We start from the raw sequence: 25,316 nt of genomic DNA on the forward strand, positions 1-25,316 counted from the left end.
CCACAGTGAAGTGTTTAGGATGCCACCTGGCAGAGAGTTAGTGCCAGTGATGATGGCCGCTGTTGTGGAGGCTCCAAGGGGCAGCTCCATGGCAGCATCTGTGAGCCCTCAGTCCTGCCAGCTGTGAGGGCCCCGGGTTGCTACCTCTGCCCCCTCCCCTTGCTGCTGGGCCAGCAGCTTGTCATAGTGGCCAACATGTATTGAGCATTGACCATATGCAGACTGTTTAAAGCATTTACCTCAGTTACCTCTTTAACCCCACAATAACCTATGGTGGTGATTATTGTGTTTTATAACCGATATATTGAGATAGAATTTACACACCATACAATTTCCCCATTTCAGCATGTAATGCAATGGATTTTAGTCTATTCATGGGGCTGTGCAACCAGCGCCACAGTCTATTTTGGCAGTTTTGTCCCCCTTTAAAGGAACCCCACACCTATTAGCAATCAGTCCCCATGTGCCCCCCATTCCCACCTCCAACCCCAGGCATCCATTCCCCTTATTTTCTGTCTGTGAATTTGCCTGTTCTGTTCACATAGCTGGAATCATGCAATATGTGGCCTCCTGTGATTGACTGCTCTCACTTTCCATGATGTTTTCAGGGCTCATCCACATGGTAGCTATAGCCTGCATCAATATTTGATCTTTTTTTTTTTTTTTTTTTTTTTTGAGACGGAGTCTTGCTCTGTTGCCCAGGCTGGAGTGCAGTGGCTTGATTGCGGCTCACTACAGCCTCCGCCTCCCAGGTTCAAGCAATTCTCCTGCCTTGGCTTCCTGAGTAACTAGGACTACAGGCACGTGCCACAAGCCCAGCTAATTTTTGTATTTTTAGTAGAGATGGTGTTTCACTATGTTGACCAGCCTGGTCTCGAACTCCTGACCTCGTGATCTGCCCACCTCGGCCTCCCATAGTGCTGGGATTACAGGTGTGAGCCACCGTTCCCAGCCAACATTTGATCTTTTATTGATGAATAATGTTCCATTGTATGGGTAGACCACATTTGTTTATCCATTCATCAGCTGATGGGTGTTTGGGTTATTTCTACTTTTTGGCTATTATAAATAATGCTGCTGTGGACATTCACATAGAAGTTTTTATGTGAACGTGAATTCTCATTTCTTCCAGGTATATGCCTGGTAGAATTGCTGGGTCTGCATTTAGCTTTTTGAGGCTAAACTGCTGGGCTGCTCTGCCCCATGTTACATTCCCACAGTTAGAGTCAGTGTTCATACCCCATGATGCACATGAGAATGCGAGGCACAGGGAGGCCCTCACGGGGCCTGGGGCGCACCATGGCAGCGATGCTGTAAGCCTGTGCTGGGAGGTCCTGGCCTCCACTCCCGGGGTGTCACCCTTATGGGCCGTGGGAATGGAGCCTGTGCTGTGTGCCTGCTCACCCTGCTTCCTTGACTGGCTGCAAAGTGATGGTGGAGGTGCCAGTGACCCCCATGTGTCCAGAGTGCCAAGCCCTGTGCCGCCATCGGCTCTGTTTCCTCCTACGTGCTCACAGTGGCCCTGGGAGGTGAGGATGCTTAGCCTCAGGGAGGCGAGGTGCCTGAGGCCACGGTTAACAAGGAACAGGATGAGGACTGGAAGCCAGGCCTGTGATTCCAGAACCTGCGCCCTTCAGCCTTCCCACCCCTGGTCAGGTGATCTCAGAACTGCCCCCAGTCCCAGCCCAGGAAGCAGGGAAGAGTCACGACTTTGCTGTGTGAGTGAGCTTTTAGGAAATGACCATCTCCTTGTGCTAGAATATAGCGGATCTGAAAGGGCCTGTTTTCCACACTGCTATGCCTCCACCAGGCTCCTTCCACAGGCTGTTGTGAGACCAGGCAGAGCATTTGAGGAGGGGCCCACACTTTGACTCCTCTACCTGAGAGAGAGAGAGAGAGAGAGAGAGACAGTGCACTGTGAGGACAGATGTGGACAGGAGCCCCTGAGTGTTGGGCGCATTGCAGTGTGAGCCATTCATGTAAAGATAAGAGCAGGGGGCCGGGCGCGGTGGCTCAAGCCTGTAATCCCAGCACTTTGGGAGGCCGAGACGGGCAGATCACGAGGTCAGGAGATCGAGACCATCCTGGCTAACACGGTGAAACCCCGTCTCTACTAAAAAATACAAAAAACTAGCCGGGCGAGGTGGCGGGTGCCTGTAGTCCCAGCTGCTCAGGAGGCTGAGGCAGGAGAATGGCGTAAATCCGGGAGGCGGAGCTTGCGGTGAGCAGAGATCCGGCCACTGCACTCCAGCCGAGACTCTGTCTCAAAAAAAAAAAAAAAAGAAAAAAAAAAGATAAGAGCGGGCCATGGCTGCCTGGCTCCCTTCTTCAGTATCTTGCGAGGAAGCTCACATAACGGGATAAAGAGAGAGAATGGGATCACGAATTTCCACCTGCCTGTTGTCTGGCCTCAGCAGTGAGCAGCACGTGCTAGTGTTGCTTTTGCTCTTTGCTTCCTCGTGGACTTCTTTTGTTCATCCGCCTCTCCCCAGATGGCCTGTCCACTGGTAGTTAGGCCCTGGACCCCCATCCTCACCTCCCATGGCCCTGCTCTGCGGGTTCCTGGAGCAGCAGCGTGCTGGTTTGGGTTCCTGTGTGTAGGCTTGTCCCTTGGAAGTCAGACGTCCTGCAGTGGCCGTTTGGAGGGAGGCCGGGGGGAGCTGATGAGAATAGGGCTGCAGGTGGAGACTGGCAGGGGTGCCTCATGGTGGAGCTGGGTAGCTGGTACCCTTGTGGTAGGGTAAGGCCGGTGTCTGCTTGGGGTGGGTTTGGAGATAGCTGTTGATTCTTGGGCGGGGCCCAGCTCTGGGCAGGGCTGGGCGGGGTGCAGTTAATGGCTCCCTTCCCCTCCCCAGTACCCTGTGCGTCCAGCCTCGATGACCTATGATGACATTCCGCACCTCTCAGCCAAGATCAAGCCCAAGCAGCAGAAGGTGGGGCCGCCCGCTGAGGGCAGTGGGGGCGGGAAGAAAGGGTGATGAGGGTGGGAGCCGGTGGAGGCGAGAAGCTCAGAGAAGGGGCCACTGGAGAATTAGGAGAACCAGCAGCTCCCAGGGCCTTGAAAGCTGAAGAAGGAAAGTGTCCAGAAAGACAGGGCACCTCCAGAGAGGTCAGGGAGGCACAAGGCTGAGGAATTAGAGGATGGGACCAGATGTGAGCTTAGGTTCCTAGGATACGACGGGGGCAGGTGGGTGAACATGGAGTAGGTCTGATAGGAAGAGAATCTAGCGTCTGTCCATGGAGGGTCTGCAACTCTAGGCCCTGCAGCCACATGGAAGTGCCATCCTGGTATTGCCAGTTCTGCTGGCTTTTCAAGAGAAGTGGGAAATAAGGATTTTTGTGAGAAATCTCTTGATTTTTCAGTGTTGGCACCCAATTTAGACCCTTGGGAGTGAAGTAGAGGACAAACAAGATTACCGGACTGTCCACTTCCTCCCACAAAAAAAAAAAAAAAAAATTGTGACATTTTTGTTGGAATTTGGGTTTGTGGCCCTTGGTGTGGACTGAAGTCCAGGGGCCCTTGTGGACATGTGTCAGTCTCGCTTCTGGGCAGGGACCTGGTCAGGAGGTAGCCATGGTGGGGTTGGGGTGTCCCTTGGGGAGCCGTACCTTGGGGTCCTCATAGCTGGCGGGGATGCTTGGTGCTTCCAGGTAGAGCTTGAGATGGCCATCGACACCCTGAACCCCAACTACTGCCGCAGCAAAGGAGAGCAGATCGCGCTGAACGTGGACGGGGCCTGCGCCGACGAGACCAGCACGTATTCCTCGTGAGTTCCCGGCCCCAAGCCTGTCCGGTTTCCCTGTGTTCACACAGGAGCCTCCCAAAGACCTTAAAGACACTGACCCCCTTTGCCCCATCACTGGGCTCCCCACCAGCGTCCCAGCCTTTGGAGGGCTGGTCCTGTCTCAGACCCGACTCTCCCTGAGCTAACTGGTCCCAGAGCTCCCGCCCACTCCTCGTCTCTTGGTCTACAAACAAGGCCATGGATTTTCTCATCCCCAGGCTCCGCTCCTGAGACCCGCGTAGGCTACCCTGCGGCCTTGGTCCCTGACTGTGGCACTTCAGAAGGTGTCTGGGGGGTGGAGTGCGCTGTGGCCACAGGCCCTGGCTCAGAGCTGCCTTCCCCTGTGATGTTGCTTCTCCCTGTGCTCCAGGAAGCTGATGGACAAACAGACCTTCTGCTCTTCCCAGACCACCAGTAACACATCCCGTTATGCCGCTGCACTCTACAGGCAAGGTACCCGGGGCTGGGCGTCCCATGGTGGGGACATGGCGTTGTGGGGGCTGGGCAGGGAGAGAACCTCCCCAGCCTGGTGTCCATCTCCCACCTGCCCTGAAAGCTAGACACCTGCAGGAGCCGGGCAGGTGTGGAAACAACAGAAATGACACATTGTCAGGGGATTGGAAGTGGCCACCTTTGGGGCCTGCTGGTTGGACACTGCCTGACTAGATGGGGTGGGGCTCCAAGTTCATTTGTCCTCCCGGGACACAGATACATACAAGTAGCATAATATAAGTTTGGGGACAGAATTTTGTCTTTAAATACAAAGCTTATGACAGCAATTCCATTCCTAGGCAGCATCTATCCAAAAGAAATGAAAACATGTATTCACACAAAACCACACACAGGTGTTCACAGTAGCATCTTCATGATAGCCAAAATGTGAAACAACCCAGATGCCCATCCGCTGGATTCATGGAGAAACAGAATGTGGTCCATTCACACAATGGATGTTATTTGACCACGGAAAAGAATGAAGCACCGATGCTACCACGCAGATGAACCTTGAGAACATGGTGCTAAGTGAAAGAAGCCACGGGCTTCCTCACTCGCAGCTACGCGCTGTGTGCTTATGTCTCAGTCAGCGACCAACCACATACTCAACGGTGGTCCCAAAAGGTTATAATGGAGCTGAAGAAGTGGCTCACCTAGTGATATCTTAACGAGCCTGACCTTGTGTAGGCCTAGGCTAACTCGTATGTTTGTGTCTTAGTTTTTTGTTTGTTTCTTTTGCTTTGAGACAGTGTCTCGCTCTGTCGCCCAGGCTGGAGTGCAGTGGCACAATCTCAGCTCACTGCAACCTCCGCCTCCTGGGTTCAAGTGATTCTCCTGCCTCAGCCTCCCAAATAGCTGGGATTACAGGCGTGCACCACCACACCTGGCTAATTTTTGTATTTTTAGTAGAGACGGGATTCTGCCACGTTGGCCAGGCTGATCTCAAACTCCTGACCTCAGGTGATCCACCCACTTCGGCCTCCCAAAGTGCTGGGATTACAGGTGTGAGCCACCACGCCCAGCCTGTGTCTTAGTTTTTAGTAGAAAGTGTAAAAAGTTTAAAAAAACCCAAAAAAACAAAAACCAGGTAAAAGCATATAGCTGGGCGTGGTGCCTCTTTCCTGTAATCCCAGCGCTTTGGGAGGCTGAGGCAGGCAGATTGCTTGAGCCCAGGAGTTCCCCACCAGCCTGGGCAACGTAGTAAAATCCCTTCTCTACAAAAAATACAAGCATTAGCTGGGCATGGTGGCACAGCCCTTAGTCCTAGCTACTGAGGAAGCTGAGGTGGGAGGATTGCTTGACCCTGGGAGGCGGAGGTTGCAGTAAGCTGAGATTCCACCACTGCACTCCAGCCTGGGCAATAGAGCAAGACTCTGTCTTGAAAAAAGCATATATAATAAAGATATATTGGCCGGGCGCGGTGGCTCACACCTGTAATCCCAGCACTTTGGGAGGCCGAGACGGGCGGATCACGAGGTCAGGAGATAGAGACCATCCTGGCTGACACGGTGATACCCCGTCTCTACTAAAAAATACAAAAAACTAGCCGGGCGAGGTGGCGGGCGCCTGTAGTCCCAGCTACTCGGGAGGCTGAGGCAGGAGAATGGCGTGAACCCAGGAGGCGGAGCTTGCAGTGAGCTGAGATCCGGCCACTGCACTCCAGCCTGGGCGGCAGAGCGGGGCTCTGTCTCAAAAAAAAAAAAAGATATATTTTTCATAAATTTATTTATGTATTTTTTTTTTAGAGGGAGTCTCACTCTGTTGCCCAGGTTGGAATGCAGTGGCTCAATCTTGGCTCACTGAAACCTCTGCCTGCCGGTTTCAAGCAATTCTCCTGTGTCAGACTCCCGAGTAGCTGGAACTACAGGTGCAGGCCACCACTCCCAGCTAATTTTGTATTTTTAGTAGAGACAGGTTTTTGCCATGTTGGCCAGGCTGGTCTCGAACTCCTGACCTCACGTGATCCACACACCTCGGCCTCCCAAAGTGCTGGGATTATAGGCATGAGCCACTGTGCCCAGCCTATTTTTTTTTTATAAGTTTAGTGTAGCCTAAGTGTGCAGTCTTTATGAGGTCTACAGTAGCGTGTAGTAATGTCATAGGCCTTCACATTCACTCACCACTCACTCTCACCCAGAGCAGCCTCAGTCCTATAAGCTGTTTTTAGTCTTTTATACTATACTTTTACTGTACCTTTTTTATGTTTAGGGATTTTTGGGTCTTTGTGTGGTTTTTGTTTGTTTGTTTGTTTGAATTTTTTAATTTTTCTGGAAACCGGGTCTCACTCTGTCACCCAGGCTGGAGTACAGTGGTGATCATAGCTCACTGCAGCCTCTATCTCCTGGGCTCAAGCAATCGCCTTCCCTCAGTCTCCTGAGTAGCTAGGACTACAGGCCGTGCCACCACATCTGGCTAATTTTTTTAAAAGAATTTTGTTGAGATGGGGTCTGGCTATATTGCCCAGGCTGGTCTCAAACTCCTGGGCTCAAGTGATCCTCCAGCCTCTACCTCCCAAAGTGCTGGGATTACAGATATGAGCACTGCACCCAGCCTAGATATATTTAGATCACAAATACCATTCTGTTACAACCGCCTACAGTATTCAGGGGAGTAGCATGCTGTACAGTGTGTAACCTGGGAGCAACAGGCCATACCATAGAGCCGAGGCATGTAGTCTCTGCTGTCTGGGTTTGTATAAGTGCACTCTGTGATGTTTGCACAATGATGAAATCATCTAACGATGAATTTTTTAGAACATATCCCCATTGTTAAGTGATGTGTGGCTGTACGTGAAATGTCCAAAACAGGCAAATCCACAGAGGCAGAAAGTAGATTAGTGGCTACCAGGGACTAGTGGGAGAGTGGAGTGGGGATTGCCCGGTTCTTTTTGTGGTGATGAGAATGTTCTAAAATTGATTGTGCTGGCTGCACAGCTTTGTGAATACATTAAAATACATTGAATTATGGCCAGGAGTGGTGGCTCATGCCTATAATCCCAGCACTTTGGGAGGCTGAAGTGGGCAGATCACCTGAGGTCAGGAGTTCGAGACCAGCCTGGCCAACATGGTAAAATCTCATCTCTACTAAAAATACAAAAAATTAGCCAGGCGTGGTGGTACCTGCCTGTAATCCCAGTTACGCAGGAGACTTAGGCAGGAGAATAGCTTGAACTCAGGAAGCGGAGGTTGCAGTGAGCTGAGATTGTACCACTGAACATCCTGGGCAACAGAGTGAGACTCCATCTCAAAAAAAAAATACATTGATTTGTATGCTTTAAATGAGGAGACTGTATGGTACATGAGTCTTGTCCCAAAGCTGGTAAAAAGTACAAGGTGCGGCTGGGTGCAGTGGCTCACACCTGTAATCCCAGGACTTTGGGAGGCCGAGACGGGCAGATCACGAGGTCAGGAGATCGAGACCATCCTGGCCAACATGGTGAAACACCGTCTCTACTAAAATACAAAAAAATTTAGCCGGGCATGGTGGCACACACCTGTAGTCCCAGCTACTTGGGAGGCTGAGGCAGGGGAATCACTTGAACCGGGGAGGTGGAGGTTGCAGTGAGCCAAGATCATGGCTCACTCTGGCCTGGGTGACACAGCAAGACTCCGTCTCCAACAAAAAAAGTACAAAGTGCTTAAGTATTTAGTCTCAAAAGCAATGAACGAAACTAATCTGAACACTTAGGAAACAAAACGGGATAGGATCAAAAGTAGTGTCATATAACTCTCGTGTTCTATTTAGAACCCATGTCTCAAGCGTGTGATTCTTTTTTGTTTTTTTTTTTTTTTTGAGACGGAGTCTCGCTGTGTCACCCAGGCTGGAGTGCAGTGGCGCGATCTCGGCTCACTGCAAGCTCCGCCTCCCGGGTTTACGCCATTCTCCTGCCTCAGCCTCTGAGTAGCTGGGACTACAGGCGCCCGCCAGCACGCCCGGCTAGTTTTTTGTATTTTTAGTAGAGACGGGGTTTCACCATGTTAGCCAGGATGGTCTCGATCTCCTGACTTCGTGATCCACCCGCCTCGGCCTCCCAAAGTACTGGGATTACAGGCTTGAGCCACCGCGCCCGGCCTTCAAGCGTGTGATTCTTGAAAGCCACATCCCTTGCAGTGGGAGGGAAAGTCATCGTCTTTATCAGAGGCCATGTGGACACTCCACCTAGTTCCAGCAGGGCGTCTTCCCCAGCCACAGTGGCACTAGTGGACTTCCTAGTGGAACGGGTGGGATTTTGGCAGGAAGAGGTAGAGGATAAGGAGAGGAAATCCAGGTGTGTGGGGTGGGACAGTAAAGGTGATCTGGCTGAGGCCTGGAGGGTAAACAGCAGGGCGAATTTGCCTAGTGTGGCGAAGCAAGCAGCTGGGGAGGGGGCGTGGAACCGGGCTGGGAGGTGGGACTGAAGGAAGTGGGTTGGAACAGAAGAGTCCAGGTTCCTGTCCTAGTCTGGGCTGTGTGCTTGCTGTGTCCAGCAGGGTCAGGTGGAGTTGGGGATGGTCCCTGGCCTGGTGGTCCCAAGACTCTAGGATTGGGGGCTGCAGTGGGAATGGGAGGCGGTTTGATGGTAGGCCTAGGTCTTCAGGGGACTTGGTGACTCCCTTGAGCCAAACTGGGTAGGTTTCTAGAGTTGGGTCCAAGCCCTTCTTCCTCCGCCAGGTGAGCTCCACCTGACACCTTTACATGGCATCCTGCAGCTGCGGCCCAGCTTCTCCTACCTGGATAAGGCTGACGCCAAGCACCGGGAGAGGGAGGCAGCCAACGAGGGTGAGCCCGGGATCCTCAGCCCTGCTGCCTGTCCGCCTTCATCCTAGTGGGATGGCTTGGTCCTGGCAAGAGGGATGCGATGATAGGATGTTTAGCAGGATCCTTGGTCTCTACCTACTAGATGCCAGAAGCACCCACCCCACAGTCATGACAATCAAAAATGTCACATTGCCCAGTATCCCCGGGGTAAAGGGGCAAAACTATCCCCAACTGAGAACCACTGGCTTAGGCAGCTCCCTCTGCGAGGAGAATTCCCGGCACCCTGGCCTCCTGAGGCTTCCCTGGTGGGTGGGGTTGAGAGAAGGGAGGTGGAGGCTCCCCAGGACTGCAGTCAGTGGCTTGTCTCTCTTGCAGCAGGGGACTCTTCACAGGATGAGGCGGAAGACGATGTTAAGCAGATCACGGTGAGCCCTGGCCCCTGGAGGAGGAGGGTTCTGCCTGGGCAGCAGCAGGACCACAGACCCAAGGGGTAGTGGGTCTTCGCAGAAAGCAGGTGGAACAAACAGGGTCCGTGCTTTTGAGCCTTCTTGCTGGGCTACCTGGAGGGAACAACCTGACTTGTCCCAACTGTACACAAGACGGAAGCCCTGGCTGGATCCAGGAGATGGGTGCCTGGGGCTTGGCTGGAATCACCTGGGAGCAGGAAGCTGGGGCCAGGGGCCCCGAGAACCCGCAGACCAGCTCTGCCATGAAACCCGTATCTTAACAGCACCAAAGTCAATTAACTGTGATTCTATCCTCTTTCTGGGGCACAGATGAATAGTTTCTGTTTTAATAGTTACTCCTGAATTTTAAAGATTTTTCAAAGAATCTTAACCTTCCATTTATGGTTTGTAAAGTTTTCCCTATTTAAGCGTATTTAGATTAAAATGAGTAGTACCAAAACAAAACTGCTACACGTAGAATGATGATACACAGGTATGGCTAGAGAGTGGTGAGTGTTTGGACATCCTTGAGGACTGGGGAACACCGGCATACCGGACATGGAGGTGGCGCAGGGAGCTCATCCTCTTCTCTCCGTAGCTTATTAGGACCTTAGAAACTCCCGTCTGCTCTGGGGGACTTAGAAAAGGCGTCCTGGGCCTGTGTGCTTTAAGGACTCTGCCCGCTCTGATACCTGGGACTCTGTAATCCCCCTCAAGCCTCTGGGCTGGGCAGGCACGAGCAAGTATAAGCTGCTCCCTGGTGTGTGCAGGCAGCTCTGTGAGTGACACGGTTGGAACGGAATTTAAACGACCTGTGCTAGGAAAGGAAGGGAGAGTGGAAAACCCCGATACGGAGTTCTCTGGTCTCCTGGCAGGGGCTGAGATGGCAGCCCAGCAAGGGTCACAGGCTCGAGGGTATGACCTCTTCCGCTTCCCGCTGCAGGTGCGGTTCTCCCGGCCCGAGTCAGAGCAGGCCCGCCAGCGCCGTGTGCAGTCCTACGAGTTCCTGCAGAAGAAGCATGCGGAGGAGCCCTGGGTCCATCTGCATTACTATGGCCTGAGGGTGAGTGAGGGTGAGCCGGGCTTCGTGGGGCCCGGGGGGAAATACCCCGGTGCCTGGAAGCGCCATGGTGTGGCCTCCATGTCTCACCTTGAACTTAAGTCAGATTCATGAGTCATAGCCACAGAGAGAGAATCGAGTCCTGTGGACAGTTGACACTTCACTGTAGCCGAGCCACTTAGCGTGGGCCCCAGGGGAGCCAGAGAAAAAGATGTGAGTCCTTGGTTCCCTGGGTGGGGTTTGGCCCCTGGGCCTGGGCATCTTGGTGGGCTTGCAGTGGGGCTGGTGCCTGGTGACATATTTTCGCTGTAGCCCAGGCCCTAACCGCAGGCCAGACGCGGTCTCCGGTTCTGCCCTAGAGAGTCGGCCGTGTGCTGTTGCCCCAGAGTTCCCAGCATACCTGCCGGGGGGGATTTGTTTTACTATACTCGGTTTTCATCTGGTACGCTGACTTTCTTTACTTTTATTTTTATTTATTTATTTATTTATTGAGACAGTCTCATTCTGTCACCCAGGCTGGAGTGCAGTGGCTCAATCTCGGCTCACTGCAACCTCCACCTCCCGGGTTCAAGTGATTCTTCTGCCTCATCCTCCCAGGTAGCTGGGACTACAGGCACGTGCTAATTTTTTTTGTTTTTGTTTTTTTAGTAGAGACAGGGTTTTGCCATGTTGGCCAGGCTGGTCTTGAACTCCTGACTTCAAGTGATCTGCCCGCCTCAGGCTCCCTAAGTGTTGGGATTGCAGGCGTGAGCCATGACCACTTGGCCCTGGTCCTTTAGAACCTAACCCTTGAAACTATTACTGAGTGAGGGAAGCTTCCAAAGACACCATGGGCCAGGGCTCCCAATATTTTCTGGGGTAAGGAACAACTCCTGATTTCTCTGGGACCTTCTTGGAAGAGATTTGTGTTGACAGACCCTTAGACTCGGGGTCGAACTTCTGGACGCTGCTGTTTCTTCCTGTGTGACCTTGGGCATGTTACCTAACCTCTCTGAGCCTCAGTTTTCTTATTTATAAAATGAGAGTAGTAATAATAGTACCTACCTTGCCAAGTTATTTTGAAGATGAGATAGGTTAGTATATTTACAGTCAGTGGAACAGAGTCCACCTCATCCTAGATGCTCAGTGAATGTTAGCCATCATTTTGTCATTGCTGGTGGTGTGCCTGTGTTATAGACAAGGCATTGAGGCTTGAGGGCTGGGGCTGGGCTGGTCATAAGGCCAGGAAGATGAGTGGCTAAGGCCATGTCAGAGGCCTTGGGGGCTCTGCTCAGGAGGTTGGATGTGGTCCTGTGGCTGGCCATGGAGTGGAAGACAGGGGAGGCCTTGGGGGAGAGGGCCAGGCCAGGGCCATCAGCTGAGGCTCCTCTCACACCCTGCCCTCCTCCAACAGGACAGTCGCTCTGAGCATGAGCGCCAGTACCTGCTGTGCTCCGGCTCGAGCGGAGTGGAGAACACGGAGCTCGTCAAGTCACCCAGGTGGGATGGGCTGGGCCAGCATGCAAGCTGGATGCCCACCCAGGGTCCCTGAGGGTCCTTGGTGTGGATCCTCCCCGAGGACTGTGGCCCCTCCTCTAGCATGAGGGTGGAGCCCATGGTCCCCTGGAGAAGGCCAGGAGGGTGGGCCTGGAAAGAGATGGTCCCCTTTTCTGTAGGGGCTCAGGGCTGCTAGGGGAAGGCAGGGGTGGGCTGTCGGCACCCCCTCCCCAGACCCTCACCTAGGCGGCTGGTGAGGAGGGTCCAGCCTGGCTTAGCCCTGAGCCTGTGCCCCTGCCGTGTCCCTGCAGTGAGTACCTGATGATGCTGATGCCGCCCAGCCAGGAGGAGGAGAAGTGAGTAGAAGCGGCCGGACACCCTCTCCCTTTCTGGGCGGGCCGCCTCTAACCCGCCTGCTCTGCTTTCCCCAGAGACAAGCCCGTGGCCCCCAGCAACGTCCTGTCCATGGCCCAGCTGCGCACGCTGCCCCTGGCTGATCAGATCAAGATCCTGATGAAGAATGGTGGGTGCCCATCCCCTACCCTCCCAGGGGCCCCAGTCCCAGTGGCTCCTGAGGAATAGACTCTGTGGGACAGCGAGGACCAGGGGGCAAGGCCAGAGGCCCCTGCTGCCCACAGTCTGCTCAGCTTTGCAGCTGTATCCGTGTCTGGAAAGATAATGCAGGACGGCAGTGCTGCCGGCCCCTGCAGACGGGCTCGGGGTTCCCGTGAATGCGGACGGCAGTGCAGCCGGGGCGGTCCCCGCAGGTGGGCTCAGGGTTCCTGTGAATGCGGGACAGTAGTGCGTCTGGCCCCCGCAGGCGGGCTTGGGTTCCCGTGCCATGCTCGCCACTTGCCTGTCGTGCTCTTGGGCAGGTCACTAACCTTTCGGAGGCTTCGTTTGTTTTTCTGTGAAAAGAGACTAATGATAGTTCCTGGGGACCAATGTGAGGAATCAGAGAGGAGGCTTCTAAAGTACAGGGCCTTGCAGGTGAACATGGACTAGGGACTTTTTTTTTTTTAAAGAGACGTGGGGTTTTGCTGTGTAACTCCTGGGCGCAAGTGATCCTCCTGCCTCAGCCTCCCGGGTGGCTGGGCCTACAAGCAGACACCACTCACTGTGCCGGCTCAGAGTCATTTTCATGACAGTGTCTTCACTGGCACTGCTTCTGGATACCCTCACCAGACCTGGCAACATAAGGACTGGTCTCCTTTTCTCAAAGGACTCTTGAGAGCCAGAACCTTTAGGGCACCCGTGGCTGGTGAACAACAGACCTGATCCTTGAGCTCAGAATGGAGCCCCAGATCCTGGGCTCGTCCTTTGAGATGCCACCATGAGCTCTTGGGAGTCTAAGGAGAGAGGGGAGCTCTGTGATATACCCGGGATTGCAGGCTGCCTTCCTGCAGAGGACTTGGAACTTTTTTTTTTGAGACAGTCTTGCTCTGTTGCCCAGTCTGGAGTGCAGTGGCACAATCTCGACTCACTGCAACCTCCGCCTCCTGGGTTCAAGCAATTCTCATGCCTCAACCTCCGGAGTAGCTGGGACTACAGGTGCCCGCCACAACACCCACCTAATTTTTGTATTTTTAGTAGAAATAGGGTTTCGCCTTATTGGCCAGGCTAGTCTCAAACTCCTGGCCTCAAGTGATCCACCTGCCTCGGCCTCCCAAAGTACTGTGATTACAGGCGTGAGCCACCATGCCCAGCCAAAATTTGGACTTTCCCTGGGCCCTGCCCAGGGCTCACTTGGGCAGGAGCTGAGGCCAGCAGACCACAGTGATTGAGGGCACCAACTGGAGCCAGGTGGCTTGGGTTCACTTCCTGGCTCTGCCACTTCCTAGCCAAGAGAGCATGGGTGAGTTTTGAAGCCTTTCTAGGTCTGAGTAGTAATATCCCCTTCCTCCTGAGGCACCCCTCAGTCTTCCTCAAGGGGCACTTCATAGAGTCCTTGGATTCCATGAGATGCCCAGTGCCTGGCATGCAGTGAGCAGCCTGAGAGTGTCAGCTGTTGGCTATGATGGGTGTCATTACTGTTAGTTATCACATTCTGGGGGTATTACATGACCTTGAAGCTATGCAGACTCTTGGAGGGGAGGGAAGGGCCCGGCCCCTCTTCCTTGTCTGATGTCTCCTGCGTCGTCCTCAGTGAAGGTCATGCCTTTTGCCAACTTGATGAGCCTCCTGGGCCCCTCCATTGATTCCGTGGCTGTTCTGCGGGGCATCCAGAAGGTGGCGATGCTGGTCCAAGGGAACTGGGTGGTGAAGAGGTAAGTTGTGTTTTCTATTTTTTATTATTTTATTTTATTTTTTTCCTTGAGGCAGAGTTTCACTCTTGCCCAGGCTGGTATGCAGTGGTGGAATCTCGGCTCACTGTAACCTCTGTCTCCCAGGTCCAAGCGATTCTCCTGCCTCAGCCTCCTGAGTAGCTGGGTTTACAGGTGCATGCCACCATGCCCGGCTAATTTTTGCATTTTTAGTAGACATGAGTTTCACCATGTTGGCCAGGCTGGTCTCGAATCCTAACCTCAAGTGATCCACCCACCTTGACCTCCCGATGTGTTAGGATTATAGGTGTGAGTCACCGTTGTATTTTTAGTAAAGATGAGGTTTCACCGTGTTAGCCAGGATGGTCTCAATCTTCTGACCTCGTGATCTGCCCACCTCGGCTTCCCAAAGTGCTGGGATTACAGGCGTGAGCCACTGTGCCCGGCTGCATTTAAACATTTTTTAAATTAACACATAATGTACATATTTATGGCGGCAGTGTGAAATCTAAATACGTATGTATACAATGTAATGATCAAATCAGGGCAATTAACATATCTGCCCCCTCAAACATTTCTCATTTTTGTGTTGGGCACATTCAAACCTCACTTTTCTAGCTATTTGAAATTTATAATAAATTGTTCTTGATTATAGTCACCCTATAGTACCCTTTGTCCTGCCTACATTGGAATTTTATATCATTCTTACCATCTGCTGGATTCATTTCTGTTTCTGTTTTTTCCTGCTAACTTGGAAGTTATGCTGTTTGGGCACATATATTGATTACCCTACAGTTTTCAGCTTGCATTCATGACTTAACACATTTTAATGTTAATTGCTGCTTTTTACCCCATTCCAGACTATTCAGAGATCTTAGAATATTTTATAGCTATCCTCCTTCCTACTTATACAGTGCTGGATTGGGGGGGAGGGGTGTGTGTATTTTTTTTTTTTTAATTTTTTACCTTTTTAATTTGCCGATCTTTTCTATTGTTCCAATTTTAGTATATGTGCTGCCGAAGAGAGCACAGGATTGGTATATTTTATATTTTATTTTTTGAGATAGTCTCGCCCTGTTGCCCAGGCTGGAGTGCAATGGTGCAGTCTCAGCTCACTGCCTCTTGGGTTCAAGCGATTCTCCTGCCTCAGCCTCCCAAGTAGCTGCGATTATAGGCGAGTGGCACCATGCCCGGCTAATTTTTGTATTTTTAGTAGAGGCGGGGTTTTGCTATGTTGGCCAGGCTGGTCTTGAACTCTTGACCTCAGGTGATGCACCCGCCTCGGCCTCCCAAAGTGCTGGGATTACAGGCGTGAGCTACCGTGCCCAGCCTGGGGTATTTTAATTCTCTCTCTATTTTCAGCCCCATAAGACATTACTGTATCCAGCCAATCAATATTCCTCACTCACATGTTTATAATTTAGTCATCGTTCCTTTCTGCATCTCTGAGTTTCTATCTGGGATCATTTCCTTGTGCCTAAAGAATGCTATAGTATTTCCTTTAATGTGGGTCTGTTGGTGATGCATTTCCTTGGTTTTTGTGTGTGTGGAAACGTCTGTTTCACCTTTGTTCTAGAATTCTAGCTTGGTGGTTATTTTCCTTTCCACGCGTTGGTATGATTTTGTTGTGTTCTGACTTCATTGTTTTTGTTGGCAGTTTCATTCTTATTCCTTTGAAGGCCGTCTGCCTTTGTTTTCCTCTGGCTGCTTTTAGGAATTTCTTTGTTTTTGGCTTTCTACGGGTTCATTTAGATGTGTCTCAGTGTGAATTTTTTACATACTCTGCTGGGGATCACAGGTCTGGAGCGTGTGGCTTGATGCCTTTCAGTAGTTTCTCTTCTCCTGCGAATCCTCGCCTAGACCATGTGTGGCCTTCACGAGACCATCAGTTTCAAGGGATTAGGATAGGGATGTCTGTTTTGACTTCTGCTTTATGTCCCTAGTACCCGCCTGGTTATTACCAATGCAGACTCTTGGTAAATAATGTGGCTACGTTTTACTTGAATTATATTGATTCTAAATGATGTAGTATAAATTGCATTAATAACTCACTTTTTAAGTAGTGTAGTTTAAGGTGAGCAATGTGACAAAATGTGAAATGTTGCACATTTTAAGAAAATACATCTCATAGTCGTAGAGTATATTAGTGTTACTGCCACGTGGTGGCGCCCTTGCACTGCTCCACAGACGCCCAGCGCAGTCTGTCAGCACCTTGAGGCTGTTGTCCTTTGTTACAAGTTTTCATTGTGCAAGGCCTTTGCTATGGTGCATTGCGTGTTACATGGGACCACCTGTGTATATTTACACCACAAATGAATGAAAGCCAAGAGGGGTCCTCCCGTCACACACCTGAGGACACTGGCCCAGGGAGGCATGGGACTTGCCAAAAGTCTAGCAGCAAGGCAGTCGCAGAGCCTGGTTAGAACCCAAGCCTCATGGCTCAGCCCTGGGCTCTGCACCTAGCACTGCATGTGTCCCCTGGAGGTGCTGCCCCTTTTAGTTTCGCCCTGTCCTGGGGACTGGAAGGTAGGGACTTGGGGACTGTGGGCATTCCACCTGCCCCGGCACCTCTGTAAGTCCTACTCTGCTGCTGCCCATGCTGCCACGTCAGGGGACCCTGGGTGAGGGTCCTGTGTGTCCCTGTGAGGAGACAACGCAAAATCCATGCCTTCATTCAGTCACTATGGCTAGACTGCTCATCCTGTGCCGTGGACCGGGCTCTCATTCAGACACTGCCCCTGGGAATGGGGGCTGTTACAGTTGCGCTCCCTGAATGCAGAGATCACAGCACAGACCAGGCTTGTTCGGTCAGCACCCACTTAGTAGGTACCTTCGCTGTGGCGGCAGTGATGAGCCACATCGGCAGAGTCTGTGTCCCCAGAGTGTGGCCTTGCAGGATGAGTGACGGTTGCCACGTGGACCTGAGGCAGGGGGAAAAGGAGGGCCTGGCAGCGAGGGAGCGGCAGTCAGAGCACAGGCGCCATGGCGGGGGTTGAGCCGGGTTGCAGGGCCTGCGGCTGGAGCTGGGTCAGGGCTATGCTCTGGAGATTCTCGTGTCCTGCTGTCCAAGGCCCCGGCCTTTCCCCTGAAGTTCCCTGAGCCTTGAGTGCTGGCCTGTTCTCTCCAAGGGCTAACGCGCCTCCCGTGCCTCTGACCTCGGTTCATGCTCACCTGCCCCTTTCAGCAGGTGGCCAAGGGCGTGCGGATGGCTTCGTCCCTGCTTCTCTTGGTGTCGCGTGCAGGGACCAATTGTCTTCCAGAGTCCTGGGCTCCTTGAGGTCCCGGGCTGTTCCTCACCTTGTCTGTCTCTGAGCCCGTGACCTCTCCCTGAACGTGCAGGGGGCTTAGGATGAGGCTGGTGTGCGTGGTGGGTTGGGGGTAATAAGAGGAAGAACTCTTGGGGGTGGGTGTGGGGTAGGGGGCTGCTTCTTTCCCAGGTGTGTGTTCACAGATGTGGCTCCTGAGGGGAGCTCTCGGGGCTCAGGCCTGTACCCAGCCCACGTTGGAAAGAGGCGTGGGCTGGGACTCGGCCGGGAGGGGCAGCAGTAGAGGGGACTCAGGACAGGGACTGACCTGCCACCCTCACCTGCATTGGCAGTGACATCCTATACCCCAAGGACTCGTCCAGCCCTCACAGCGGCGTGCCTGCCGAGGTGCTCTGCCGGGGCCGAGACTTCGTTGTAAGTACCTTGGGTTCTCTGGACCCACGGTGGGGGCGTGGGAAGAGGGGGGCAGCCGTGCAGAGCTTCTGAAGACCTGGGCCTGGCAGAGGCTCCAGTTGGAGGCGGGTGTGTGAGGAGGCCCTGGCCTCTGCTTTTCTCCTCCTTCCCCTCAGAAGCCTGGAGTCTCAGGCTCGAAAGAACCTTCCGGTTCTCTAGCACAGTTGGGGTGGGTCAAGAAGCACGTTTCATTCGGCCTGAGTGGTGGTTTAGAAATACTGCCTTGGTTGTCAGATTTTATAAATTGAAATTTTGATGCAAACCAGATGTCTAGCTGTCAAGGGTAATCGGACTGCCTGACACCCCTGGGGCCACTTCCCCACAGGGTGCTAGTGGTCCCCAGTTCACCACAGTCCCAGGGTGCCTTTGCCTCCCTTGTGCCTGTCCCTGGAGTTTGGGACTCCTGAGCTGGTGTCTCCCTTCTTCCCATCACCCCACCCATGGCCTCCCTCTCAAGGCCTGGAACTCCATGCAGCTGGGAGCCACAGTCTTCCTAGGTTTGGTGCTGGCTGAAGCATGTCCCCCAGGAGCTGTCCCGCACCCCTTGGCGTGCTGGTATGCCGTCCCAGTCACAAGGCAGCCCTTAAGCTGAAGAAAGCATCTGCCTCTTCTCTTCCTGAAGGAGCCTCCCCAACTCCTCTGGGCAGTCGGTGTCCTGGTGCCTGAGCAGCGTCTTTGCTCCTAGGGGTCAGCATGCACGATCACCACTCCCAGGCTTGCCTTCCCAGATAAAGTGCCATTTGTCCCCAGCTGCCCCTGCCCTCCCCACTCCAGTGTGTAGACACTGTCAGAACTGGGGGCTTGGGAGGGGGCGTGGTCCAGTCTACGTTAGCATAGGTGATAGTCATCCATTCCCTGTGTCTCTCAGCCAGCCACCCTTATCTCTCCCAGTCACCCCACAAATTTAATCAGAGTGCAGGAGACCTGTTGAGGCAGAGTGGAGGCTGCAGGGGGCCGAGAGCTTCTGGAAGGATAGGCGGCCTCCCACCAGCCATTAGCAGCTACCACTGTGAAGTGCCACCTATGCAGAGCGCGAGTGTCTGTGGCAGCCCCTCCCAGCCCGAGTCCTCACTGTATCCTCGGAGCCGGGCAGGGCATCTCCCGCCCCAGGGAGCGCTGTGGTCTAGGTGGGGTAGGTGGTCTCATGGTCCCCCTGGAAGAGATGGGCCTGGAGCTCCTTTAAGAGAAAAGGAGGGAGGTGCAGAGCTGAAGGGACTGCCTGAGGCCACACTGCTGGGAAGAGTCAAGGCCAGGAGCCCAGGTCTGTCCCAAGCTCTGGCTCCCAGGCCTGCCAGGTGAGTTCCCGGGACAGTCCTGGGAGCAGTCTGTGGCTGCCCCCAGAACGTGCTGCTTCTTCTCCCTCAGATGTGGAAGTTCACGCAGAGCCGCTGGGTGGTTAGGAAAGAGGTGGCAACCGTGACCAAAGTAAGTGGTGTTTTTGTGGTCTGAGGCCCAGGCTGCTGCTGGAGGGGAGGGGGCTGGCTGTGCCTCTCACCCTGGGCCCCCTTCGCTCCAGCTCTGCGCCGAGGACGTGAAGGACTTCCTGGAGCACATGGCTGTGGTGAGGATCAACAAAGGCTGGGAGTTCATTCTGCCTTACGACGGGGAGTTCATCAAGAAGCACCCAGATGTGGTCCAGCGGCAGCACATGCTGTGGACGGGTATCCAGGCCAAGTAAGCACCTGGGGCTGGGGAGGGGCAGCCCGGTGATCCCAGCAACCCCACATCCCGGAGAGCACTATCAGGGCGGATCCGAGCAGCCTCTTGAAACCCCACATCTGGGGAGAGCACAGTTGGGCTGGATCCGTGTATGAAGGGCAGGTGGGGGTCCGTGGCACCACACTGCTCCCCCACGCTCCTGCCCCAGGCTGATAGGCATTGCTGGCTGATCCCACCGTCCTTTCAGTACGGGACACACAGTCAGTACCTGCTCATCAGGGTGGTTGTGCTCTGAGGGCTCAGGGAAGAGGGATGTGATGGAGAGAGGGAGCAGTCAGGAGCAAGAGCCCGGGCCTGGGGGCCAGAGGGGTATTGGCAGGAGACTGATGGGGTCGGGGTGGTCGTGGGGCCCTGCACTGCCAGAAGAGGGACCCAGTAGGGCTGACCGAGCTCCAAGCCCACGCTGTTGTCAGTAACCAGCACGTCCTGGGGCCTAAGGGGTGGTTGTTTCTCTTGTGAAGCAGATGGTAGGGGACGTGGTTTAAAGTTAATGGGGTTACTCTTCTTTTCAGACTGGAAAAAGTCTATAGTCTTGTAAAGGAAACCATGCCAAAGAAGCCGGATGCACAGTCAGGTGTGTGAGGGGCTTTGGGCTGGGTGGCCCCGACTCCTCACTGCGGCTCCGGAAGGGCTGCTGTGCTAGATAGAGCTTGTCAGGCCCAGGCCTGGAGAGGGTGGAGGGCTCTCACTGTCCACCCTCCACCCTCCACCCTCCACCCTCCTTCCTTTCCCGCCACCCACAGACCGCAGCTGGTCGCTTGCCCAGCAGCAAGCCTCAGGGATGGAGGCTTGCGGATTCCAGGGCTGGGTCTGGGTTCCAGGCCTCTGAGGCCCACTCACCCCCTTGGGTCAACAAGCGGGCCAGGAAGAGATGCTCGGGGGAGGAACTCAGCAGCACGCATTCCCGCATGACTCTCGGCTCATTTGGACAGTTTTCACTTCACTGATGGGGCGGCTGATTGCCGAGAAGGGTTGGGGATGAGACCAGGACGGGCCACTCGCTTCAGCCCCACGGTCCCCTGCTGGGCCTTTGGCTTCCGATCCCTGTGCCCTCCTGAGCAGTGCTGCCTCCCTCCCCGCAGGGCCTGCTGGGCTGGTCTCTGGGGACCAGCGGATCCAAGTAGCCAAAACCAAGGCCCAGCAGAACCACGCGTTGCTGGAGCGGGAGCTGCAGCGGCGGAAGGAGCAGCTGCGGGCGCCTGCGGTCCCGCCCGGTGTGCGGATCAAGGAGGAGCCGGTGAGCGAGGAGGGCGAGGAGGACGACGAGCAGGAGGCGGAGGAGGAGGAGCCCATGGACACTTCCCCCAGCGGCCTCCACAGCAAGCTGGCCAACGGGCTGCCTCCCGGGCGGGCTGCAGGCACGGACAGCTTCAATGGGCACCCGCCCCCGGGCTGCGCCAGCACCCCTGTGGCTCGGGAACTGAGGGCCTTCGTGGAGGCCACCTTTCAGAGACAGTTTGTGCTCACGCTGAGCGAACTCAAGCGCCTCTTCAACCTGCACTTGGCCAGCCTGCCCCCCGGCCACACACTCTTCAGCGGCATCTCGGACCGCATGCTGCAGGACACGGTGCTGGCCGCTGGTTGCAAGCAGATACTGGTGCCTGTAAGTAGAGCCCACGCTGCTGGGATAGGCGGATAAAGGGGCTGCCTGCGGCCTCTCGGGAGGGCACCTGCGCAGAAAGGAGCTGTGGGGAGAAGTCGGCTCACCTGGTGAAGGGCCTGAGCCCTGCCTGCCAGGGGGATGGGGGATGGGGGTGGGGAGAACCAGCTGTTGGGAGGCCACGTGGGGACACGGGAGGCCATGCTTGGTGAGCATTTGCTCTCATGTGGGCCTAGGTGTGACATGGGCAAGTCAGCTTCTCCGAGGCTCTGTCCTCATGAAGTGGGATCATGTTGGGTTTTATGTCACAGGATTGTGGTAGGGGCTACATACGGTGTCTGAAGGCCCGGCCTATTGTCTAGCCTGCCGCAGGGCCTAGTGAAACAGGGCCTCTGCCTGGTTTCTCACCCTGTCCTCCACCAAGAACGCCTGACGGTTTCCTACTAGCTTTGCCATTGTTTGGAATGATTTAACTTCTAAGATCGTTTGATCTTCTTTGCAATCTGCAGATGAAGAAACTGAGGCTCCAAGGAATGAAATGTACGTTTAAAGGTCGCTACCTAGGAGGTGGTAGAGCTGGAATTTGGACCTCAGTGTAGTGGCCTGGAGTTTTGAATCCTTTGTGCTCAGCTAAGATGAGCTGCTTCCCCACAGCTGTGCCAGCACCCCAGCATGGAGCTTGGGCTGGGTCCTGGCGGCCTCCCTGTGCATCAGAAGCAAGCTGACCAGCTCAGCGCTGTGCTCCCAGCACTTGCAGTGCCAGGCCTTGAATGTGGTATTGCAAGCCTCCTGCCCCCTTCCCCATGGGCTGCTTTTCCATAACTGGGAGGGGCCCTGACAGGGAGGAGCAGAGTGTGTGCTGGGGACTGTTTCCCTGCGCTGATGATGGAGAGTGCCAGGTGCTGCCTGAGGCATACCTTTCCCATGCTCCTTTTCCACAAGGCTCTGCCCAGACCTGGCAGCAAAATGGGGTGAGGTGGGGCTGTGGTGGTCTCTAAGAAAGCACTGATGTTTTCCATTGCCAAGGTCAGGAGCGCCTGCAGCCTTGGGTGATGATCTGAGGCCAAAGCCCATCCCTGTATATGAGGAATAGAAACTAGGACAGGAGGCCCTGTGGCACCTAGGCTGTCTCAGGGGATTGGCCCTGCTGGCAGGCAGCCCCCTGTGGGAGGTACTGGCGGGGTTTGGGCTCCTACCCACCCAGCACATGGGTCTGGATTTCCACAAGCTCACCTTTCTTCATGAGCTGGGCCAGGCCAGGGAGGACACCTGCCTGACATTAGCAAGGTTGTTTTGGGCCGCTGGAGTGGACAGAGGTGAGGGGTGGGACATGGCCACCCTCAGACACCCCCACTGCTCCTTCCGGACCCCCTCTGTCCATGTTGCTTTGGGGTGGGGCTGGCGTCTTCAGGAGGCACCATGGCCCTAGCTGTAACGCTGTCCTTGCCATCCTGACAAGGAGACTGTATCGTAATCACATCCAAGATGTAAGAGACCTCAGATCCCAACCACTTCCGTGTTCTACGTGAGGGAGCTGAGGTCCAGGGCAAGCGAACAGATCGAGGACTTGACTTGAACTCCTGGTTCTGCTGCTTACTAGCTGTGTGACCATGAACAGTGAGCTAAATCTCTCTGAGCTTACTTTTCCCCACGTACTACCTCCCGTTTCTAATGCTTAAATGCGAGTGTGTACTGGAGGCCTCACAGGGCTTTTACTGGTAGTAACCATTATTGCTACTTGTGTGATGGAACCAGGACTGGAAACTACCATCCCAGACGCCCCCTCCCTGTCCCCTTCTCTCCAGGACCCAGGCCTGTGTCACACTCGTCCTGGTCCACCTTTGGACAAAGTGGCCTGGATTGCTTGGGAGTCAGGCAGTGCCTGTAACCCACACTGACACGGTGCGTGTGGGAAGCAGTTGAAAAGAATCCCCAGGGTACCCTAAAGGAGTTATGGGGAAGGGGGCACCCCTCCATCAGGGTTGGCGTCTTCAGGAGGGAGGACTCTGGGTGTTAAAGCAGAGTTGAGTTGGTGCCAGTCTGATGGGGAAACAGACGCAGCTTCCCCACTGTATGGAGGATATGTGCAGACTCGAAGCTGGGCATTTCACTGGGCCCATCACACTCCCCCTTTCTCTTGCTGGAGCCCTGTCAGGCCCTGGGGGGGGTGTGCTGGCCTCCTCCCCATGGTGAGGTGACAGGTGCAGGTTTGTGGCTGCCCAAGGCTGGGATTGGAACTCACGTTCCTGCATCTGGGCTGGGGCACACAGGGAGTGGTGAGGCAAGCAAGTGGATCCATGGGGTAGAGATGGAGAAGCAACTCACACCTGGGCCTTGGTCAGTTTCCCCCACAGACTGCTGCTTCCCCGGATGAGCAGAAGGTGTTTGCCCTCTGGGAGTCTGGAGACATGAGTGATCAGGTGAGGTGAACTTTGCTGCCATCTTCCCCAAGAGTAGGGGGGTTTCCTGCAGGGTTGGAGGCCTTACGGGACATGTGTACCCGAGGTGCAGCCACACAATGCAGATTTTCTGGCACACTCGGTTTTAAATATTCTGCTGCAAGTCTGTACGCTGACAAAATAAGCTGTATCTGCTAATAGTCTGAACCTAAACCAGTGGTTCCCAGATGCCAGTCTGTGAGCCAGCTCCATCAGAATCATCTTTTAAAAAATACAGGCTGGGCATGGTGGCTCATGCCTATAATCCCAGCATTTTGGGAGGTCAAGGCGGGTGGATTACCTGAGGTCAGGAGTTCGACACCAGCCTAACCAATATGGTGAAACCCCATCTCTACTAAAAATACCTGTGGTGGCGGGAGGCTGAGATAGGAGAATTGCTTGAACCTGGGAGGTGGAGGTTGCAGTGAGAACCGAGATCACACCGCTACACTCCAGACTGGGCGACAGAGCAAGACTGTGTCTCAGAAAAAAAAAAATACATAGATTCAGTTCCATTCAGTAGGTGTGGGATACTGTCCTGGGTATCTGAATTTCTGTAAAGCTTCCTGAGCGACTCTGATGCCAGCCAGGCTTACAGAGCGCTGGTGGCGCACATTTCTCAGGTGGCCTCTGGCAGCAGGAATCAAAAGGATTCCTTGTCAGGTCTCAGGTTCTGGACTTTTAGGTTAAATAAATTGGTCGTTTTGCCTGTAGTCACACCGTGGCAGGGAGGGTCACAGGTGTCCAGTGCCCAGAAATGTGAGTGGAAGCAGCAGTGCCTTGTGCATGTGTGGTGCAGTCACGGACCCTGCATCCCAGAAGCTTTTCTTAGGCCGTGAACGTACCTAACTTGATGGTCAAAACGCCAGTCAGTCTGACTGTGTCTAGGTCCTGCTCCTAAGGTGTGGGGAGCAGGGAGTCAGCAGAAGTCCCACTGAGCTCTCTGTCCCCAGCTGCTGCTTAGGGAAGCCAACTGGCAGACTGAGGATCTAAGGGGCTGGGGCCTCTTCCTGACCTAGCTTGAGTGCTTTTGGCCGGAATAGAGGGTATCTGAAATACTTTGATAAGAAAAAGGAAAAAGAAAGTCATAAATGCAGATTTGTAACATCAAATCAGACTAAAAGTTTTAATAGGAAAGCTCTTGCACTGCCTGACCTGACTGCCACCCCTCAGAGGTGACCACTTTTATTACTACTTTTTTTAATAGAAACAGGGTCTATGTTGGCCAGGCTAGTCTTGAACTCCTGGCCTCAAGCAGTTCTCCTGCCTCAGCTTCCCAAAGTGCTAGGATCACAGGCATTTAAATCACCAAAAGATACCACTAAACCAGCTGCCCCCATTAAAAAAAAAAAAAAATCAGCTTGTCATTAGCAATGGGCTTCCCATTGTGGTGGATGAGATTTAGCTCTCAACTATTTTAGGAGACTGTAGAGATAGATAGGTTATGCCAATTTTTTTTTTTTTTTTTTTTTTTGAGATAGCATCTGAGATAACCTGTCACCTAGGCCTGGAGTGCAGTGGTGCCATCTCAGCTCACGCCTCCCGCGTTCAAGCAATTCTTGTGCCTCAGCCACCCGAGT

At 53.9% G+C, this 25,316-nt stretch overlaps 1 protein-coding gene across 30 annotated transcripts in view; it reads left to right on the forward strand.

Moving 5' to 3' along the window:
- POLR3E (RNA polymerase III subunit E) overlaps positions 1–25,316 on the forward strand; it is a 37,990-nt gene that overhangs the window by 8,293 nt on the left and 4,381 nt on the right. For 13 of the 30 annotated variants that reach the window (XM_074028002.1, XM_065536932.2, XM_065536933.2 and 10 more), the window contains 16 exons: positions 2,856–2,933; positions 3,652–3,767; positions 4,156–4,238; positions 8,928–9,035; positions 9,390–9,439; positions 10,404–10,523; positions 11,914–11,999; positions 12,308–12,352; positions 12,428–12,519; positions 14,143–14,263; positions 17,859–17,940; positions 19,345–19,404; positions 19,496–19,653; positions 20,211–20,272; positions 20,781–21,301; positions 23,641–23,718. In XM_074028002.1, the coding sequence (XP_073884103.1) occupies positions 2,856–2,933; positions 3,652–3,767; positions 4,156–4,238; positions 8,928–9,035; positions 9,390–9,439; positions 10,404–10,523; positions 11,914–11,999; positions 12,308–12,352; positions 12,428–12,519; positions 14,143–14,263; positions 17,859–17,940; positions 19,345–19,404; positions 19,496–19,653; positions 20,211–20,272; positions 20,781–21,301; positions 23,641–23,718 (1,860 nt within the window). The remainder of the gene's footprint in view (positions 1–2,855; positions 2,934–3,651; positions 3,768–4,155; positions 4,239–8,927; positions 9,036–9,389; positions 9,440–10,403; positions 10,524–11,913; positions 12,000–12,307; positions 12,353–12,427; positions 12,520–14,142; positions 14,264–17,858; positions 17,941–19,344; positions 19,405–19,495; positions 19,654–20,210; positions 20,273–20,780; positions 21,302–23,640; positions 23,719–25,316) is intronic. The other 17 variants (XM_074028004.1, XM_074028005.1, XM_074028000.1 and 14 more) reach the window with 4 other exon arrangements.

Source organism: Macaca fascicularis, chromosome 20, assembly GCF_037993035.2.
Source record: "Macaca fascicularis isolate 582-1 chromosome 20, T2T-MFA8v1.1".
Lineage (NCBI taxonomy): Eukaryota > Metazoa > Chordata > Mammalia > Primates > Cercopithecidae > Macaca > Macaca fascicularis.